General features: G+C 39.3%; 2 protein-coding genes across 2 annotated transcripts in view; one reads left to right on the top strand and one right to left on the bottom strand.

The window, feature by feature from the left end:
• Nucleotides 1-3,086: 3,086 nt before the first annotated feature.
• Nucleotides 3,087-10,629, top strand: LOC108679330 (probable 18S rRNA (guanine-N(7))-methyltransferase). Its single transcript, XM_047880255.1, has 7 exons — nt 3,087-3,351; nt 6,932-6,969; nt 7,265-7,443; nt 8,202-8,293; nt 8,555-8,734; nt 9,647-9,873; nt 10,424-10,629. The coding sequence occupies exons 1-7, from the start codon at nt 3,301-3,303 to the stop codon at nt 10,563-10,565; spliced, it is 909 nt and encodes a 302-aa protein (XP_047736211.1). The 5' UTR covers nt 3,087-3,300; the 3' UTR covers nt 10,566-10,629.
• LOC108679329 overlaps nt 10,613-22,505 on the bottom strand; it is a 30,983-nt gene continuing 19,090 nt past the window's right edge. The window contains exons 7-15 of the mRNA XM_018167932.2: nt 19,894-19,984; nt 18,712-18,814; nt 17,783-18,351; nt 16,934-17,125; nt 16,288-16,526; nt 15,925-16,100; nt 15,207-15,568; nt 13,181-13,855; nt 10,613-12,188 (exon numbers count right to left, since the gene is read on the bottom strand). Of these exons, the coding sequence (XP_018023421.1) occupies nt 11,715-12,188; nt 13,181-13,855; nt 15,207-15,568; nt 15,925-16,100; nt 16,288-16,526; nt 16,934-17,125; nt 17,783-18,351; nt 18,712-18,814; nt 19,894-19,984 (2,881 nt within the window). The 3' untranslated portion in view covers nt 10,613-11,714. The remainder of the gene's footprint in view (nt 12,189-13,180; nt 13,856-15,206; nt 15,569-15,924; nt 16,101-16,287; nt 16,527-16,933; nt 17,126-17,782; nt 18,352-18,711; nt 18,815-19,893; nt 19,985-22,505) is intronic.

The following is a 22,505-nucleotide window of genomic DNA, read 5'->3' as shown; positions in this document are numbered from 1 at the left end:
AGAGGTGTAAAAAATAGTTTTTACAAACTCTTTTACAATTCTACTAAGGTNGGTAAAATAAAAATTTTTTACAATCTACAAAACACCGTTTGGTAGTTAGGAATGTATATGGAAAATTTCGTTCAAATCTGTTCGGTAGTTTGGAAGAAATTCTTTGATCACTGCGTCTCAATTGACACGTAGGATTTCTGTAGACAGTACGGTGCCCCAGTCTTGGCCGCCGCTCCCAGCTCTGTATTAGGGTAGGATTTGCTGTCTTTAAGTATATAAGAGTTGATATCATTGTTTGTGTCATTCTCCTTGTTAAATCATACTGCCAGTATAGAGAATCTCCATCGCGCCATTTTTGACCACTCGGAACAATAAAACCAACCTGACAGTAGAATGTTTATGTATACAACTCTGCTGAGGATAAACTGAAATCGATAACTTACCGTAGGCTTTAAATCGTACAGTAAAAATAAATATTGAAGGCCAATACCGAGCTCAAGAAATCAAAGTCAACCAAATATATTCAATTAGGAGTAAAAGATTCTTCCAGTCTAATCAACCCAACGGAGCCGAACGTCTAGAGCTCTTGGAGAAGCATTCGGATGGCCTGGCATCATCGTCGTCGATTATGATGGTAATTGTGATTGTACAGATGGTATCAGAAAGAAATATCCACAGAGCAAGAAATGTTCAGTTATGGAAACCCTCTGTTCAGGACAAGGCGTCTACGGCTACGTTGTAAGAGTCACACGTGACACCTATATAATATACGTTATCGTAGAATGCTCACAGTTTGCCGAGCCCGGAACCGCTCCAATAGCTGCTCCAGTTTCAATTCACTTGGCTCTTTGTCAGATGCAGACTTTCTTTTAATTTCAGTGTGTTCGCCATGGATTCATTCACCGTACGACAGAATGTCGCACAATTACTGTCTCGGAATGTACCCGTGACGCGGAATATACCTATGATTGGATTTGCTAATTGTTAGACGCAAGAAAGATAAACGCAATTCTGCGACATGATAGTTAACGAAAACCTCGTTAGGTTAGTGTTAGAGGTGTAAAAAATAGTTTTTACAAACTCTTTTACAATTCTACTAAGGTTGGGTCCAGCCAGCAAAGGTTCTTTTACCTTAAATAACTCATTGAAACACGTCAACTAATCATGGACGCGGTATTACCAATTAATGTATAATAATAACGAGCTAGAACGCGTAGTTCAGGTGGCTGCTAACGCTTATGTTCGGTTCGGCACCAGTTACAACCATCGGAAGTACGTGCTACGACGCGTCGTCCCGATAATAGCATGGGGATAAATGTGACGCATCGGCTATATCATAAATCGCGATGTATGGAGAAGCATAATTGGCGACCGTGTGGGGGCTGTCTCTTATACACATCTAGATGTGTATAAGAGACAGATGTAACATTTGTGTTGCGCACAGCGCCATGCAACATTTATGTTGCATNGGCCTATGTCTTCAACGCCGACACTTCTATTCTATAGTGATGTCAACACCATGAAGGTGCTGACGTGATGTTGCACGATCCTGCCGGAGCAGCGGCCGGTATGAGAGTGAGCTCTGAGAGGGGGCAGAAGTGAGCTGCGAGAGATCTACCGGAAATTAATGTTGCCAACAGAAGAAGTGATTCGTTAGCATGGATTCTTTACATTTTTTCCTAAATATAAAAGTAGTTATGGAGCGAGATCTGCAACAAGCCTACAACCGCCATACAGTGGCATCCACCTCGATCGTACCTCAGCGTTTTTGGTGCAACGAAATCGGCGTCCTCGACATAAGTTGCGACATTCAGAAACCCTTGACCGAAGGAACTTGGCCGGCCGATTAGAAAGAAGCTCAAGTGACACCATTAAAAAAATTACAATAGTAGCCAAAAAAGTAACAAATTTAGAAAGAAGCCGGAACATGAAATTGGAAGGCAATAATCGTAACAGAGTGTGTTTTTGGTAAAAATCTATGAGTTGAATATACGTAGATCTAGGGCGTTATTTACGATTTAAAATTTTTATCTCGAGAAAATAAACCAATTACATTGCATTGTAAATTGGACTTCAAAATTTAGTGTAGATCGTTAGTGAAATAGGGAATAGTAATTGACACAAAACAATACTTAACGCACTCTAGAGGATTATGTCACAAATTTCAGGAAGCCTCCAGAGTCATTGTGGAAGGTTAACGAGGTCCAGATAGATAGGGTAATCAGGAGAGTTGATGCAGGATAGGTTAAAATTTATTCCGGTAGTTAGAGAATAATAGTGCTAGGAAATACATACTGGACCGTTTAATAAACCGTCGAATCAAAACAAGCGAAATGCTAATAAAACGCAGGAAGGAAATATGTGAGATGTTATAAGATATTTTTTTTATAAGATATTATAGATATTAAGACTGGTCATGATCAACTGGCTTACAATGTCGATCATATTTCCTTTTTATTTGCTCTATTTTATGTTGACGCACAGAGGGTTTCCAGGTGAATTTTACATAATTAAAGCATAAGGAAGTATAAAAATAGGTACTGTTTCGTTCTAATGATACTCGTGAATCACTACAATACTTATACGCTGCGCAACTGCCTTCACGTTGTAAGGTAGTTAGAGTTCACTTAGAATATTCTAGTCAAGCAACGCAATCTTGCACAGTCGGAAAACTGTCGTATTGCTGTAAGCCTTTCGCATTTATGTCCGAAGGTGAAGTCTAAACAATTCAAATGTAAACAACGCGCCTGAAAAATGGCCGAATAAAACTGAGAAAATAGGGTATTATTGCAGATTAACTACATCCAAAAAAAGGGTGTTTTTTTTTTTTAATTATATGTTTTTTGGGGTGTAGATTACGAATCTGAAATCCATTTTTGGCGGTCGGCATCGGAAAACCGATTCGCAGTGCAGTGGCGTAGCCGTAGTGCAGGCCTGCAGGGGGACTTCTCACTACGGGGACTCCTGCAGCCCTCGCTCATTACTGCTGTGCTGAGTGCCGACTGCCGTCTGCAGAGTGGCTAGTGAGTGCTCTAAGCTCAACGGAGCCTCAACCTGTCTACTGTATTCAGTATTGGTGAACTGTATTTTTCCTCTAGGTCATATTTTTTCAAAATTTTATATAAAAGCAAATGATCCATTGTTATCCTATTTCATGAGCCCTGCAGTTCTTTTGAATTAGTCTATTAGAGTTTAGTTTAGGGCTGTTTGAGGTGCAAACTAAAATTTTTTGTTGAATAGGCCTATTCCTTTTTATTTGCCACTTTCTATTTTCAGAAAAGTTGGTTTCAAATTTCAATATCTTCCACAATGGGTAAAATGACAGCAAGGCGACCTGAGCATCAATCACCACCTGATATTGTAAGTTTCTATTTTCTAAGAAATAATTTGTAAGACATTGCTTCTAGTAAGCAAGATTGACATTTTATTACTTATTGATGAAACCTCAATAATGAATGAATCCTCAAGTGACATATTTGAGAGAAATTTTGAATGATCATTGATCAGGGCATCAGGCCCCTGGCCGGGGTGTTGCCCCGCCCCCAGACCGGGACCAGGTCTCATAGAGTGGCAATAGTTGTCAGACTGTCAGAATATTGACAACTTTTGCTGAAGTTAATGACCAATTTTTTAAACTTTACAACAACTGGCAAGCTAAACTATTATGTCATTTATCTTTTTCAACAACTGCCAACTAGTGAAAACTGAGAAGGCAATTTTCATGCTGCCAACTGGAGCCAACAGCTCGACTCCCAGGGTGCAGAGGGTGCAAGCAGTGTCGCCAAGCATAGTGGCAAACCAGTTATTTTTTAGAATCAGTTCATTTTTAATTTCCTCATTTACCCAAGATTTTAACAGATTTCTTATGTATGATAATTCTGGTATCCAAGATACTTTACTGGTCTACTTATAAGACTAAAAAATGAACTTGAGGAAGAGTCTAGAAAACTCTCTGCTTTGCCACTATGTTGCCAAGATATGGTTTTTCAGCCAAAAGCATTGCCGGCCATTTTCAAGATCTGTAGCCGGATAATTTTTAATAAGAAAGTGCTGCAAGCTACTTTGATAGTACATCCTTTACTATCCACACAGTGAAACACACACAACCTAACTGACAAGCTTCACTGCATCCTGATCTTTCCAGTGTACCGGAAACCTTACTGCATGCACTTGCAGTCCTTCAGATTTCCAGTAATTTTAAAGTTATTTCTCATATGCAATAATTTCAATCTAAATGTGTCAATGTGTTGGCAAGATCTTCAGAATGAGTTAATTTTGCTGCCAATGTGTGGCCAAAGATCTTGCAATATTCACCTACTTTCTGCACAGTAGCCCGACTCAACAAACTTGTGATCCACCAGGGTATTACAAGGGGATGTAAAATGTTCAGCTCTGGGTCAACGTAACCATCATATGAAAGTATTGAAGCTTGCAAAAATAATTGGACAGATGATGCCAGTGTTTTTTTTTCACTTAGAATTTTCTGCATGTTATACTTTTATTTCAACCTTGACATGTAAGAGCTTTTAGGTGTTGCAGTGTTTTTATGCATGATACTCATGCATATTAACCAATTATGTAAATCTGAAAGTTTGTATGCAAAATATTACAATATTTGTGTACATGAAATTCAAGCACTTGAACTTACTACGCACATTTGAAAGCCTGTATGAAATATATTGCTCGATGAAACTTCATAAAACTTAACGGTGATGTTTAGCTTGTGAATTTTTTTTCCATTTCACCTTGATTCATGAGTTATACAAAAATTTGAGCCAAAATTTGCAGTGACCAAGAAATTTTTGTTACTGATCTCTTTAGTGTCAAAGTCACCTTAGTGTTACTGATCTCTGTTCTCTTAAGTGTCAAAGTGCATGTGTATCATCAATACAGACATTGTAATATATTGCATACAGGCTTTCAGTTGTGTATAGTAAGTTGAAGTGCATGAATTTCATGCACACAAACGTCATAATATTTTGCATACAAACATTCAGATTTATGTAATTGGTTAAAATGCATGTGCATCATGCATAAAAACACTACAATATATTACAGACCTATAGGCTCTTACATGTCAAGGTTGAAATTAAAATATAACACGCAGAAAATTTCCTTAGAAAGTTTGGTTCTAACTTGTAAGTGGAAAAACACTGGCGTCATCTGTCCGGTTATTTTTGCAAGCTTCAATACCTCTACATGATAGTTACGTTGTCGCGGAGCTGAACATTTTACATCCACTCATAATGCGCTTGTAGATCATAAGTTTATCTTGTTGGGGCTGTTGGCTCCTGGTGGCGGCATGAAAATTGCCTTCTCACTAATTGGCAGTCATTGAAAAAGATAAATGACCTATTAGTTTAGCTCGCCAGTTGTGGTAAAGTCTAAAAAATTCATTGTTAATTTCAGCAAAAGTTGTCAATATTCTGATGACTATGGCCACTCTATGAGACCTGGGGAGCCATCATGCTTTTTTGATATTTGCATGGATAACTTTTCTAGCAAGCCAATCTCAAATCTGCTGGACCTGATTTTAGAAAAATTTCTGGTAAAAACTTATTTATTGGTAATTTTAAAAAATTGTCATATTTTGGATAGCATATTAGCTTTTGCCCAATTTTTCAGATTGGCTTGCTACCACTTTCAGAAGTGACTTTCAATGTATTTTTTATTATGGATGTGTTTTTTAGCAGGTATATATGTTATTCTTAAATAACAACTAATGACCAATGAAACATCATTATTTCAAGTATCAAGAAGATATTCTATTAATATTTTGGATTTTATGATAGTAATAATTATTCACATGAGATATGACTGAAAACTGGGTGCATTTCTGCATTTAGTGCCTACATTATTGTTAAAAGTATGTGCAACCTAATTGGGAAAATTTGGCAGCAGTGACCTGTAAATCAGACAAAATGCCTGTAAATCTGGCCTATTTTGCCATTCCTATTTCCTTATGATTCCAATGCCCTTTTCAAAATTTATTCAGCAAAAAATTGGACAAAGGCTTATCATGGTGCAATTTTAGGATTGGCAGTGGTTATTGGTCTTGGCAAAGGATGCCTGGTCTTGGTCTGCACTACCCCCACAGCAAAACCAGGGTGGTAGTGATTTCAGCACCTGGGGAATGGACTTTTGACTGACCAAAGTTGGGAATTTAGGTAATTCAATTTTAGATCAAAGCCAAATAGTCATATAATAAATTTTTTATATTCAATGTAAAGTTAATTTCTAATAAATAATATAAAATGTAATTATTTTCTTCTATTTCATATTTAGAATGAAGTATAACTTTACCAAGTATCAATGTTGAAGTAGTACCAAAAATGGTGAAGTTGCCATTTTCTCAAAGTTGGCTGAGTAATACCGTACAATACAATGTACACATATTCAATACAATCTACACCAATCGTGATGTACCAAGTAAATTAAAAATTAAAGAATTTGGCAATTCAATATCTTATTCACATAGGTTGCAAAATTCTTCAATGCTGCACAGACTACCAGTTATGACAACAAGAGAGTTAGGAGCTTGCTGTCAGACATTGCACTGTACATTGCTCAAAGCAAAATGGCATGCGATGCCCTCAAGCCTTGAAACTTTGTCATGACAAGCAATTCCTCATGAAGCAAGTGTTTTTCTAAATGATTTGTGGGCCATTCTAGACTTAAAATATGCTTCTTTATATACAATATCTAGTTCTTTAACCTAGCAATCAATGTGAAGAGGCTTTTGTAAACCATAAATTTTATAGGACCGAGTGGACCTTTTGGTTCTGAAAGCGTTTCTGAGTTATGTTTGTAGTCAAATTATAATTTATTTAATAAGTATATATGATAAGTGAGATGCTTTAAAGTTCCTCAACGTTAACAGCATTTAAATCAATGTTAACAGCATGTTTGCTTCTTTCTGACATTAATTTATTTGTTTCAGTTTTACAATGAAGAAGAAGCTCAAAAATATACACGAAAGTAAGTACTATAAAATTTTAGTAGATCTTGTTGACATGTGCTGAATAAGATATATTCTGGTCACTATAACATCATATGGATTGGAGCGATATGTATGCTCATACCTATTTTGATTATGTTGCATCAGAAAATCAATTTGCATTCGGTTTCAAAATTGTGTTGGGGCATTTGTTATTCATGATTGTCATTCATTTCATATGTTATTCATGATAGTTGTTAATTTTATGTGCCTCATTGTATAACTTTAAAAGTACCAAATGATGTTTGATGTTCTACAATTTTTATGTTTTATCAGCACCAGAATAATGGACGTTCAGAGTCAATGCAGTGTGAGGGCCCTTGAGCTGCTTGCCTTGCCTCCCGACCAGCCTTCAATATTGCTTGATTTGGGATGTGGTTCGGGGCTGTCAGGGGAAGCAATCACAGAACAAGGACACTTCTGGGTTGGGTTGGATATTTCTCAAGCCATGCTGGGTGAGCATTTTTATTCGATGTATTTCTGCCTTATTTTCATCATCCTTGCTAATTTCTTTAGTGTAAATAATAAAATTTGTATGAAAAATTTGCTGATCAGATAATGCAATTAAGATACACGTAAGATTAACAACATTTAAGATTAGGTAAATTTTTGCCAATCCTTCACTAAAGCTGATTCTTCATTATTCCAGCATAAGGCAAACCAATTTTTTGTGAACATTTCATCTGAAAAAGTACCTATTTGAGCATCTTTATTCAGATCAGACTGGGCATATGAGTGCGTCTGTGTTTTACGGCATCATTTTGTCCTCGCCTGTCATTTGGTGTTGAGTTTGAAGTCGCTGGTGATTATTTTTATTATTGCATTCATTCTAATCATGTCCTCTCAGCTTTGTCTCGTCACGCCAACGCAATATGTGCTGCAAGCAACTTCAGCTTAGCTCTTCTATTGATTTTGAGCCACATTACAATCACCATAAATATTAATCATTGAGGACTTGACTTAGTTGACGAATTAGTTTTGTAACAGATGACAAAGTTGAATTGAAAACAATAGCGCATAACTATGAGGTGCTGGTACTATTGACAAAAACATTTAAATGATTTAAATGATCAACTGAACAACATTTAAATGATCAACTAAAACCAAGACTGATGTTGGTTAGCCCGCATATTAAAATTTCATGGTGCAGTGCTAGCGTACCAATGAACATTGTATTTTTTAGGTTTGTTAGTCACATTATGCAGCATTCCAGATGTTGCCCTTGAACGCAGTGCTGAGGGAGACATGCTGCTCAGTGACCTGGGCCACGGAGTGCCCTTCCGCCCCGCCATGTTCGACGGGGCCGTGAGCTTGATTTTGTGAATTAATAAAATTAGGCCGTTTCCTATATATTAGTATAAATAGCAATGTTTTGAAAATAGTCAAGATTTCTTGAAAGAAACTGGAACGAAATTAAATTATCTCGCGATGCCGTGGAAGAGAACATCGGAATTTTTCAAATCTTACTGTAGAGATAAATTTAAAGAATTTGAAATTATTTGTTGACTTCGCAGCAGAGTACTTTTGAAATCGGCACATTGAGTCTTTATTTCTTTAACATTTTAGGCTCAGAACAGCGCGTGTCGAGCCTCAGCGGAAGAAGCACGCACGGCAGCTGTTCGCCAGCACAGAGAACAACAGAGACAAGCGGACGAGCAACAGAGACGGCGTCTGTTGGCTCTGTGGGAGCGCCAACAGACGCTCGTAGAAAACAGGAAAAGGGAACGCGAACAAGCTGCTAGGAAGGTGAATACATTTGTATAACTTACTTTTAGTCCTCACAGTTAATTTTTTTGCGGGTTACTTTGGAAAATAAATGCTCGAATTTGGCTTTAACTTTTAATCCTCACAGTTGATTTTTTTGCGGGTTAATTTGGAAAAAAATGCTCGATTTTGGCTCTTCAATAGATTACTTATTAACTAGATGTATTTCAATTTTATGGTGAGCAGACCTTGTGGTGTTTTGTTCAGTTATTGGGACTTAGATGTTTTACACCTCATTAAAGTAAAATAATTTACAGCTAGCATTATCAGTTTGCTTGTCTTCTTGATGCACGCCGGATAGGTTATATGCTATTCATTAGAAATTTATAATTTTGAAAATAAATTTTCGATTGATTATCTTATCTAGTGTAGCTAATTTTTTTTAATCCAATTGAAATTAGATAATTCGCTCGTGAAGCCTTGATCATTAAATCAATAATAAAAGTTACTGACCGAATTAATCCATGACAAATTTCAAAGCATGATTGTGATAGGATTTAAAGTGAGAGGATTATCAAGATGTGAATGTTCTGCGATGTTAAGAATCGGCGACATTCCTACGGCCTAATAAACGCAGAAACCGATATTATCATTATTATTATAAATTATAGTCTTTAATTTGATTCATTTGATGGAAAAAATCCTTAATCGTTCTATATTTCAAAACATTTTTTATCCGTTCCCTCGTCTTTTTCTTAGCTTGAATACTACATTTAATTTGTGGATTGTTAACGTACGCCGTTACCTCTTAGATAAATTTTGTAACGAATTTTTATTTGTTGCATTGACCAATACCTCATGATGAAAATGCGTCCTTGAAAATAGTTCCACTCTCGTATTGATGTAGGAATGGGTCACGTTTCAACGAGTTTTAAATGAGTTTCGTTTCCTCAGAGTCGTGGCAGCAGGGCAGTGTTTCAGTTCTACCCAGAGAGCGACCAGCAGGTGTCACTCATAGTCAAGCAAGCCACGAAGGCTGGATTCACAGGTGGCGTCGTTGTTGACTATCCTAATTCTACGAAGGCAAAGAAGCTTTACTTGGTACTTATGTGTGGGGGGTCTGCGCCCCTGCCGCAAGGGCTACAGGATGAAGGCGTGCCTGAGGCCGCATACAACAGAAGGTCAGTGATACCTCGAAGAATTTACAAAATAAAAACGTTAATCTTGTTGTGGCGAAACGACTTTAGTTTTTTTAATACACATGTTTGGGTGAAAAGTAGTTCAAAAAACGTAACGTATTTTTAAATGCGTATTGACGTATTCCATTGCCGGTAAGAGATTACTTTAACACGTTGACTACGATTACTTCATCTTGTACAATTATTTCATTTTTTTGTACTTTTTTTTAAGCAGGGTTGCCAGACGGTCATTTTTTCCGGACAAATTCCGTGATTTAGTTTTTCTCAATTGCGTTGGCCGGCTAAAATTTATGATAGGGGTATTTTCTAATTAAATTTTAAATACTGCAAAAAGAGAATAAATGGAATTTTTATAGCGGAACCTACAAATAAACTAGTATACATTAAATTATCGGCCTTTTTTGTTCTCGGATTTGGCCGATTTTAGGCAACCTGAATTATGTACCACTACGTCCTGGAGAAATACATTTCGTGGTACGCATATGTACCAATTCGTAGTCAACGTGTTAAAACTTGCTGTGTTCGTGGGCAGGCTGCAGCTCAAGAAGGGTGTGAGGACGACTGCAGCCATAAGAGAGAAAATTCGTCAAAAGAAAGAGAGGAGGATGAAGCAAGGCAAGCAGGTGCACCGTGATTCAAAATATACCGGCAGGCCAAGATCTTCAAGGTTCTAATGCAATGTGACTGAGTACTAAGGCATTGTGTTTAAAAAAAAAATACAAACGGTTTGCCCATGTATTATCCCAGTTTCATTTAAAATTCTCTGATACGCAATGTGGAAAATAGTTTCCTGACGTCGGCTGGTACGAGCTCGACGGCATTGCGTACGCATTTATCTTAACGTACAACAAATATTTTTACAGATTATTATACTAAAGTTTAAGACTAACAGTGCAACGGTACTCAACTTCCATTACGACTTCATACAAGCAAAATATTCTCAAGTCTTTAAGTGCTTAGCGATATGCGGGGGAAAATGCTCTTCTCATTCTAAGACCCTGTGTTGGTATTGCGAGCATGCGCATTTTATTGAGCAGCTCTGTGCAAGCATTACAATCGTGAACTCATCATTCATTTCGGCAACTTGCAACATGCTAAAAGATAAGAACATACACTAGTCAACACCAAATCTCATGCGAAATTTCCCGAATTCTGTGGACTGCAACACGAATCGCGTAGCTAATGTACTTCAAACCGAACCGAAAATAAAGGAGAAATACTAATTGGCTAAAAAATTACGTCACCGTGTATGAACGCTTTCCAACTTGTATTATGAACTGCGATCTCATGAGCGTAAGTTGTTTCGACGAATTATTCCTACAAGAAGACATTTCGGTCGACGAAAATGAAAGCTTTGCATTATTGGTATGCTGCAGTGCTTTAGATATGTATCCAAAATACGAAATCTTCGAAGAACTTGATGTCTCACTCTTGCTCATTAAGTCTAGACGATACAAACGTTCATAAAAAATAACTTATTTATGGCACTAACTGAAGGGTGAGCCATTCTATTATTCCTCGAAATCCAGGGTTGAATTATGAGATTATTTACAAGAAAATGAACATTCTTAACTAAAAATCCATTACAGAGTAAGCGGTAAATTTCATCTCACAAAACCGACCGAGTGTTGGCCACTCGCAACCTCATTCACAGGCAAGACAAATAATTTTCGTTTTCGGTTATCCAGCATAGAATTGTGAACAGTTTTGTCGTCACAATTAAGGTCATCGTAAGCAACTGATTATTTCTACACTATATATTGTTGCATTGCACAGCAAGCATCTCGGTGACAGAAATCCGATTGCTGTTTAAAATAACAATCTTAGAGAAAAGGTACGATGGTTACAGATGGGCCAGAGGAGTCCTCCATGTAAAGGCACTCTGAATGTCGACTTTGGATTTGTCCACTCCGGGAGGCGCAAATTTCGGGCTCCTTTAATCCTGAGCGAGAAGTCGCGTTGTGCCTGATCCCGGACGCAGTTGTTGTCCAGCAGCCATTGGGCGAGACCGTCAGCCATGGACCTGACCTGGACGCTGTATCTCTTGCGACCAAAAACTGCCGCTTACTCGGCTTCTCTGATCCACTGCCAGTGGTGTCTTTAGCATGTCTTTTGACAAGGAGCTTCTTGCATCCGCAACCTTTCAACTTAAGGACTTGGGTGCTGTCGGGGGCTGCGCCGCAGTAGTGAACGGTGCAGGGCGTCATGATGGCTGCGGTAGGTTTCGTCTCAGGCGTCGTGCTCGACTTGAAGGTCTGTCGGCACACGGGGCTTCCCAGCAACACAGACTGAGTCATCTGTAACAATAAATTCTTTAATCAGCATAAATATAGTTTAATTCGTTCAAACGCAAAATTTGTAGTACTATCAGGCAGTATAAGACGTGAAATTTGCGGTAGAAAATTACACTTGAAGCCACTGAACGCCGGTAAAAAAATTAATAGTATTAGCTTAAGCGTGGTCGTGTCTTGTAACAAAGCCGCGCTTCTTATGGCGAAGGCTAAAAAAAAGCATAAATGAAAATGAGTCAACATAATGAGCCTCAAATTTACTGAAGCCTAACATTTGAACAAATTGAAAGAAGGAACGGTAAAAAAGTAACATGTTTGACTCATCATCAAAACCTCATTAGCCAAGCTTCATTAAAATCATAACATATAATAGAAATAAGTGAACACAAAAATGCGATTTGCTTATTTGCGGAAGCTTAAAAACATGTGCTCAATAATTATTATGAAATATTATGATCAACAGCTAAACTAAGATCTAAATAATTCTAGTAAAAAAATCTACCACATAAAAAATTTACAGGAAACCGCTAATTTAAATATCAATCTCACAGAAAGAAACTGGGCCATGAGAAAATATAGTCTAACGTTTCATGTGACAACTATCGACTGTATTCATACACCAATATGTGTTGGGTCATGACCAAATCTTTCATTCTTTCACTTACGTGCACAATTAGCCTTTTTACCTCATAAAACTTTTATTGGTCAGTGCCACGCGTTAGAATGTTTTTACGTGTACTGTAAGTTTATGTCTTTGATTCACACACATTGAAATCGGGTACCACGTATATGCTACAGATCACTCGAGCTACAACTAATGAACCGGTAAACTGTGCAAGGTGAAATAACTAATCGGGAAGCAATATCATGCACACTGCTAATAACAAATACGACATAAAATCATCCACGGGAATCAAGGGTCGTTTGGAGGATGTCACACAGCTGAGCATGCGTAAGCGGAGGGATGCGAGATGGAGAAGCACACGGATTGCGGATACCTTAGCAGGGGCGCGTTGAGTGCACAGCTGTAGGCGTCCGTCGGGCGATAGTGTGGCATACAGAGAGCCAATCGCTGGAGGAGAGGCGAGGCGGAGGAATTTCATCCTGCCTAAGGAAGTTGAGCGTAGCAAGAGTGTAGATGAAGCTGAGGATGGTAAACTAGAGCCGCCATCCTCCTGCTTAAAGTCCGCACATTCTTGAGCAGACGACGACACTGTTGGAGACTCGTTCGCAATTGAGGATTTAGGGAGGCGAGGAGATGGTAACGGTCGATGGAGGATACAAGGTGATGCGCGGACGGGGGAATTGGGCGACGAGTTATCACGTGTATCGTCGGCGGAGTCGGAGTCAGCGGATGAACACTTTGATGAAGACGACGATGACGGCGGGGACCAGGCTCGCGTAGGGGGAGACGAGGGAGGCAGCACATAGTGTTCCTTGCTAAAGTCACGACCGGACACTAGCAGGTTCCTAAGGACTGAATTGAAGGATTTTTTAAGGCCATCGCGCGAGTTTTTATCGGGTCCTTCATTGCTCACCAGCAGCTGCTGTACGCAGGGCATGTTAGGCTTGACCAGAGGGCGGCCACTCTTGACAGGTTTTCTCAGGATAACGTTACCGGCGTTACCCTCATCAGCGGAGGGCGCAGAACACATGCGCTTGCAGGTCACCAGCTGCACATGAGATGAGCCCAGAAGTCGTGATCACTATAGATGATCAACATCCGGTGCGGTGACCTCCACAAAAGCATTTCGGAACACCAAGTAAAATATGGGCACCTGAATTACCGTACTAGCCGCAGAGATAAAGAATGTCGGTGATATTTAATTGACTAAGAGCTAATGGGAGACGCCGGAAATCACGTTGATCGTAGACAAATACGCCACACAAAATCAATTGTTGATCATTTACGTGACGATCAAAAATAAAATGCTTTGAAGGCGCAAAAATTATGAGGGAATTAGAAAGTTTAATTGCAGTTTTTTCGTAATTCTTATTATTAAAGTTTAAAAATAAAAAATAACTCAGAACTGAGCATGGAATATATCAACGGGGCAAATTCAATTTAATTTTTCTGATTTACGCGCATAAAATTATCTGCATAAACCAAAATTAGTGACTTCAACACGAAATAACTCTGGAGTCAAAGTAACCACAAGATATTCTGCCTTTTCATCGCAATTAAGTTAATAGATTGTTGAGGTAATAAAAAACATAATAACGACGACATTGCGGCAATAGGCTAGCATCTGACCTGATTTATCGTCATAACATGAACATGGCATAAAATTAAGTGCAGGTTATAAATAAAAGTAAATAAGAATTAATGCAATATCATGTGCCACGAACAGACAAGGCCACTAATGCTGACGACATCAGGTCAACGTAGGAACCTGGGGCCATACTTTCAAAACTCGCTAAGTGAACGTAAGTATTTACGCTCTATTTTCTTGTCTATGATTGGTGAATTTTACTTGAAAGGCCGTCAACGATTGGCTGATGAACTTACGATCTCTTAAATTTTTTTGAAAGTATAGGCACTGGGAGATGACAATCAAGAGGGAACCCAGAGAGTATACCTCAACACGGGACAATTTGACAATCGTTGACAATTTGACATATGCAGAAAATTGCATGAAATTCGTGAGAATTTTTTTTATTCAGGTACATAAATAAATCAAGTTGACGTGCCTAGAATTACTAAATACTTTATCCAACTTAGAACATACTTTATTTGACAAAAAAGTTCATTGTCTTATGAATGCAATTCAGTCACAATGAAAAAGAATTGCAGGGAGAACACGGCAGCATCCATCCATCCCTTCGAGAGTTCAATATTCGTTTCAAAATTAGTGGGGCAATAACATAAGGAGTTATCAGTTGAGTGGGCAGAAGGTATAAAAAAAAATCCGTTGCCACACATCGCTTGCTCGGGGTACCACACATTCACTTGATCCTGTCGCAACCAATGCAAAAATATGGCAATGTCTATTGAGAAAAAATACAAAATTTAGGAAGACTCACTTGCACGGAGGCATTGAACGGCGATGGAGGTCGCTTGATGGTCGGCACCGGTGGTTCATTGGGCGGTTTGTCAGACGTCGGCATGACCAGCAAGGAGGTGGACACAGCCGTAGCTGAGGTCGGAGCTCCAATGGACGCGCGATATTTAGGCTCCTCTTGGTCGGTCTTACGGGCGGGGAGAAAGCGCGCTGACGCAGGGGGCGTCTGGCCGCTCGAGGAGGACGGGCAAGCGTTACGGAAGGGGCCGTCCCTGGGGCCGCCCCTCGCCAGCACGGACGCGAATGAGGGCGACGAGGTCGGCTCCTCTTCATCCTCGTCGTCGTCTTCGTGCAGTAGTTGCTCGAAGTCCAGGAGTTTGTCTTCTATACGTAAAAATAGCATGAGGTTACGTTGGTCATAGTTCTTTAATGGCTCAGTCTTCTACAAACTTCTATCCTATTTGTTCTCATAATGAACAGAATAATTTGCAAGCAATGTTTCAATTAATATAAAAATATGAACGAATTTGAATCGCGGAATAATTTACAGTACTAACAATTCTTACTTCATGTCCAGTACATAATTCTTTGGTGCTCCCACTTATGTATACATTTTCAATATTTCAACGAGAACTTAAAAATTTGGACAACGAAGTGTAAGCTATAAATTTGACATCCGGAGCGAGAAGAAATAATAATGAAGCAAAGGAAAACAAAGAATGGAACAGAAATTTTTGCACCTTGAGGCGGTTGATGGCGCACCAGGCCCGGCCAGACTGTGTTGGGGTCAATACAAGACGCAGGAGCGTCCTGCCCCCTCTGAGGGGAGCTGATGCTCAGGTGTAGGAGTTCAGAGAAGGAGCTACGGCGCACCGAGTCCCTGTGGGACGAGTGGTCTTCATGCGTGCTACTGTACCTGCTGAGCAAGTGTAATTGTTATCGTCAACTAAAGTTATGATGTCCAAGACAGCAAAGTCCAAAAAGCATCTAGTTTACAGAATTTATTCAGAATTATTACAATTCATTTTAGCATTAAAATACCTCTGAACAATAATATTCAACTTAACATGAAACTAAAAAGTCAAACAAAACGAATGCCCCACCGATCTCCAGCAGAGGTGAAGAGTCCACCTTCAAATCCACTGTCGGGGCTGAAGACGTTGTCGCAAGATTCGATGCTGCGTTTGCCGTGACTGCAGCTTACGCTGCCGTCATTGCTGCTGCTGTTGCTGCAGCAGGCTTCCTCTGCTGCAGGGCTCCACATAATAAGGCTTTCATCTTCACTGAGGTGGAGTAGAGGGGCCCCGTTGTCCATGTCATCGTCATCAAGGAAATCTTCAGTCTGAAGAAGAATGCGACAAAGTTAATGAGGTCTTCACCATTAAGTATGGGACTCCAGCCGTCAGCCAAATTGATTTCTGAGTAGTATCCTCTTTACATGATTTTGTACTTATGTCGATCCAAATCTCATCACTCGGTACGTCTTGTAACTTGATAATGAATGATTGACGCATTCTAAACGTTGTTTACGAATTAGAAATGTTCGATATAATAAAAAAAAATAACAAGAAAATTGTCAATAAAACAAACTTCCAGATATCTGCAAATTTAGCCAAGAATGCATCATGAATGTCACGGAAAAACTACCTCTGAAAATTGTTCAGAGCTAATCACCAATTGAAGATTAGCGGAGTTATGCCGTGGTTTTCATGTTAATTGCAGCTGACTACTACAAGAGCGGCTTCTCACCTTCAAGAAAGGTGAGTTATTGATGAAGTCCATGCTTTCATCCAGGCTGGGAGATGAGCTCTGCTGTTGGATGTCCTCGAAGAGGTCCAGACTCCCACTGTCACACGACGAGTCAAGGAAGAGGTATTGTTCCAGGGTCAGCGGCTCAGGCGACAATAATTCTTCTGTACACGCCTTCTTTGTAGGCGTGTCCTGCTCATAATAACCATAGGTCAACACTAATAATTCTAACAATATTATTATTAATTATTAATAATACTAAAATCGATAGTAACATCTATGTGCGACTAATCAATAATAAGTCAAATAATAAATAATAGTACAAATTGCATGATGTCTCATTATATTTATTGCTCAGAAATAATACATAGCAAATAACCAAACAAAAGTTACATCTGATTTAAGAAGAAAAATTTAAAACTCTCTTTTATCAACGATCTTTGCAGGGAAATTCCTTACACATGTAGGAAAGTATCAAGGGAATGATTCATTTCTTTTATCAATAATTTGTTCAATTCAACGGCAAATAAAATGATGATACATAGTAGCAACTTGAATTAAAACCTTAGTGTAGTACCGAAAACTCGTTTGATAATGCCATCACGAACATGAAGGACAATCGTTTATTTTAAACAAATTCTGCAGACAATAACGTTTGCTTGAAATAATGGCTAAAAAAGTATGGAAAAATTAAAAGAATAAAATGTGAAATTGAGCCTGAAGGCTACGAATTAGTTGAAAAATGAAAATGTCAGTGGGAGAGTCGGAGGAGATGAAATATGACTTGACAGCGACTGGTAGAGTTTTTCCACAGCCATCCTACACGGCAACAATAATCGCCCCAGTTACCTTGACAGACGCTGCGAGACTCGACTTGACGTTCCAAACACCAGCTGCAGATTGGCTCAGCAGAGGCGAGGATTGTTGTTGGTCAAATAAAGGTATGGAGTCTTCAATGGATTTGCTGAACACGGGACTCTGTTGCTTCAGATCATTAGTGACAGTTATCGGATCGCTCTGAAAATTATCCGAACCAAAACGAACTGAATCGGGCTCGGTTACTTCGTCCGCAGTTGAAATTCCGAAGAAAGTATCATCAACTGCTGTTGACTCTTGAAAATCTTGAGTGAAGAGTGCCAAATCTGTTGTATGTTGATCAGAGTTCGCGGGACTTTTGCTTGCGGTTTGACTGGTGAGGGGACCACCAAACGCTGCTTGGTCGCTTACGATGGCAGCTGAGGCAGTGAGGTAAGAAGTCTCAGGCAGAACAGCGGCTGCGTCGTCCACGTAAAGAGGATCGTAAGAACACTCAATGCTGGGGCCGTACGGAGTGGGGCTCGAGGAGGGGATCAAGTTGGGGGAAGCATGGTTGGAGATGGGGGGGCTGCGACTGGCCAGCAACTTGAGGGAGCGTTTGCCTGCACATAAATTATCTAACTTTAGTCGTAATGATGATGAGGATTAACATTATACGAGAATACGAACGTTATCTTCATCACGGAGGCATTGATGTGTACGTCTCGACTCTAGGCCATATTAACAATACAAATTCGTACTTACTTTCATACTGATGACATCAAAAATTATGACGATATAGTTCATCTCAAGTAGCTGCGATAAAACAGCCATTATCATTTCAATGCAATCACAAGAAATGCTTCACCAAATTTAATTTTGCTGTATCGTCCCAGAAGTGTACACCACACGATAGGAAGTTAAGATTATCCATAGACCATGTCGAGATTAAGCAGCGACTGCTAATAAAATAGAAGGCTGACCTGTGGAATGTGAAGAGCTAGCCGAGTTGTGTGAGTTAGGAAGAGCAGTAACTGTCATTGCCAGTACACCAGCAGCAGCACCAGCACAGTCTGCACCAGCACCCTGCAGTACCAAGAACATCACCCTCACTTACTCTATCTAGCGTAGTTATCAAGTCAAAGCGTATAATCAAACGCATGATTTATACAGAAACTCGAGATATGCACGTGCAAAACTCAGTAACTTTGGTAAGCTGGAACGGCGTTCATCTCTCGTTCAATAGTATTTTCTCACCTCGAACTAGCTAACAATCTTCACAGCTCCGACAAATTCAACAAAATAGATATCAGAGTGTTAAGTTAATTTTCGTTATTTTACAGAAGAAAGTTAAATACGCTATCAAATTGAAAAACGTTCTTCAAAACTATATATGAATATAATAGAACAACGCCCCCGATGTTAGTGAAGAGCGCAAATAAGAGAGCTTAAGTTACCGTACTCCAACCGCTGGTGTTCAGTAGAAGATCGCAAGAGTGAAGAACAACATGACAACTCCGATAAAATAAGCGTCACACAATACGAGAATCAACTGCGCAAGATTGATGCCACCCAACGGCAACTCAAGCACCTTCATGCAGCCGATGTGGATGAAGTTATTGTTAGTTATAGCTGATGTATACCCATTATAACTTCAGGTAAGTAACCTCTGGCGCCAGGAAATTCCGCACAGAACAACACACCATAAATAGAAAGAAGCAAGAATCGGAACAAAACTAGTTAGAACATGGGAGCTTCACTTAATGAATGGGTTCATGATTATATTGTGATGATGAGAGAGAAATATAGAATTATTATCAAGGCACTTCAAAAGCCAACGAAAACGACTGAACTCAAATGTTAATGAGATAAGATGTTAAAGAATAGGTCCAAGATGCTGATACGCGGTAGAATGAAGCAAATGTTGAGCATGACACATTCAACCAAGATCAGCCAAAACACATACAAGGTAGCGACTGCAAGTTAGATGGCATAATGTGGTCGATATGACAGTATATTAGATTCTAGTAAGTATAATGTCCCTACAATGTGTAGTATATTAGATTATAGTAAGTATAATGTCCCTGCAATCAACAACAATGTGTATTATATTAGACCCTAGTAAGATACCAAATAATGCGATAAGTTAGAGAATAAGAACTGACCTCAAGAGGGAGAGAGTGGCGAGGTGACGCTGAGGTAAGACGCGGCAGCAGCTGCACGCAAGACAGCACCACGCCAGCTTCCTCTACTCCACTGCACACACACCGCACATTTTTATACCACTGCACACTGCGCCAATAATTCCACTGCTTATAAATAGAATGACGTGTGATTTATTAAAGAACGCTGATCCCAGTAACGTTCGTCTAAGAAAACCGCGCTGGCACAAGGAAAACCACTGCAGCGAAACTCTTATCAGTCGGAGACTAAACTTTGGCAAAGAAAACACTACTCGACCCATGAAGCAGTGTCAACCCGGCGTAAAAGGACTTTTCTAGCTTGACCATTCCTGGCCACAAATAAAATGGTTTACAAACAATCGTCAGTAATCGTTATAATCTTTTCGATTTTATTCCTGTTAAGGAAGATGATGCACGTACATAAGCAATTAAAATCAGAGTCGGCGAAATCTGGCTCCCCATTAATAAGATTTAGAGCGATTTAATAAAAATTGCTTCGCGACAAGTTGTGATTGTACTTATGAGCGCTAGTTTCTGATGAGGGGAGAGCTTGTGAGAGGAGACGTCTGTATTTAACTAAATCATGCTGTTAAAGTAATACAGAAACGACTTCGGGATAAGTTAGGTTTGTTCTTATGTCTTCTGCATTTAGCCATACTTGAATACTGTAGAGATAATCCAATCACAATCGTAACCTAGGTCAGATAAGGCAACCAAAAATGTCATCATTTGCGCCGGATCTACCGCGAGATGACAGCTATGTAAGAATGTGAATGCTTCACATATGTATGTGGAAGACGCCGCTCATCCACGGGTCTTCTCGAGCCCTCTTGGTTGGCAGAGATCCAACACTGCGCGAGACGATACACGGTCTACCAAATCATAGAGAATAGTCTTGTATAAATCACGGGTCTTCTCGAGCCCTCTTGGTTGGCAGAGATCCAACACTGCGCGAGACGATACACGGTCTACCAAATCATAGAGAATAGTCTAGTATAAACTCTTCTTGGAATTTGGAATATTTTTCAGGGCACATTTTCTAAAGAAATGACACGAAGACGATGCAACACTACAACGATATCAAAAATACTCACGTTTTATACTCCCGCTAAACGTTTCCGCGGCACATGGAACTGGCAAGCGAATACCTAATATATTGAAATTATGATAATTTCTGACAGTTTGGGCTTTTTGATTTTCAAATGATGGGTACACTTGGCTTAAGTTAGGCCGTAGTGTCTACAAAATATTCAAAACACAAAATTGATTGAAAAAAATTTAAACCCAGATTTGAAAGTCCAATGCTCTGAAGAACTTTCTGAGTACATACAAGCTCAATTAAGTTAAATAATAAAGACGTCAGTTAATCGAAAGGTTCCCTGTGTAGTAGTGAGACAAGATCTGCGAGGCGTGCTATACATGTCGCCCTAATGTTCACATCCTATACGAACAAGACGAATCCTGACCACAGGGCCTATACTTTCAAAAAAAGTTGAGATATCGTAAGTTCATCAGCCAATCATTGACGGCCTTTCAAGCAAAATCCACCAATCATAGATAAGAAAATAGAGCGTAAGTACTAAGTAGGTACTTACGTTAACTTAAAGAGTTTTGGAAGTATAGCCCCTGCACACCATGCGATATATTTCAATGCAACATCTACATGTCGATTATTATGAACGGCAATGGTAGGCTCGTCAGCAGCAAGGCGAACAGTTCTAGTGAGGCACGCGATCGATACACACCGAGAGCGGTCGTCACGACGACCTTCAGGGACGGCATCAAGGTTTAGTTTAACTGGGTGATGGTTAGTTTAACTAGGTGATGGTCATGCGATAACTATAGTGATAAAATTTTAGAATTTTTCGTTTAGCGAATCAAAAGCCCATGAAACTTATTTTCTTTATTCATGATAATAACGCAAATGGTGTGTAGCGCAAGATCACCTAAATTTTGCTTCGACATAAAAATTCGGCCACTCAATATTTCTATTACGTTCAGTGTCATTGGTGAATCCGATTCAAGGCCCAGCGGGAACTCCACAGGAGTTGTTCACTTTTAATTGCATGAACTAATGCCTGGTACAGACCTACGCGGATTCAAGGTAGCTTCAAGTGTGAGTTATAATCAAGAAAGCAAATTTTAAATAAATTCCCAATGAACATAACAAATGCAAACAACGACATACAATTTGGAAGAACATTTCTGAAGATATTATATATCTTCATATATAGGGGTTAGACAAAATAAGGGAAACGCCAAATAAATTCACAAAATATATTTTAGTATGGTGCAGGTCCACCTTTTGCGGCAGTTACAGCTTCAATTCCCCGGTGTATTGATTATACAAATTGTGAATAGTTTCCAAGAGAATTTCAAGCCTTTCTTCAGTTACAACTCCAACTAGATCTTTTAACGACGATGGCGGCGGGAATCGACTTCTGACTTGCATCTCTAAAATCGACCATAAATGCTAGATAATATTCAGGTTTGGTGATTGTGGTGTCCAAATGAGATGCTCAACTTCATTATAATGTTCATGGTGCCATTTCTTAACAATTCCAGCTGTTTGGATCGTGGCATTATCATTTTGA

This window comes from Hyalella azteca, unplaced genomic scaffold, assembly GCF_000764305.2.
Source record: "Hyalella azteca isolate HAZT.00-mixed unplaced genomic scaffold, Hazt_2.0.2 contig5073, whole genome shotgun sequence".
Taxonomy (NCBI): domain Eukaryota; kingdom Metazoa; phylum Arthropoda; class Malacostraca; order Amphipoda; family Hyalellidae; genus Hyalella; species Hyalella azteca.
Note: the sequence above shows the minus strand (reverse complement) of the source record. Positions and strands in the feature narration are given on the sequence as shown.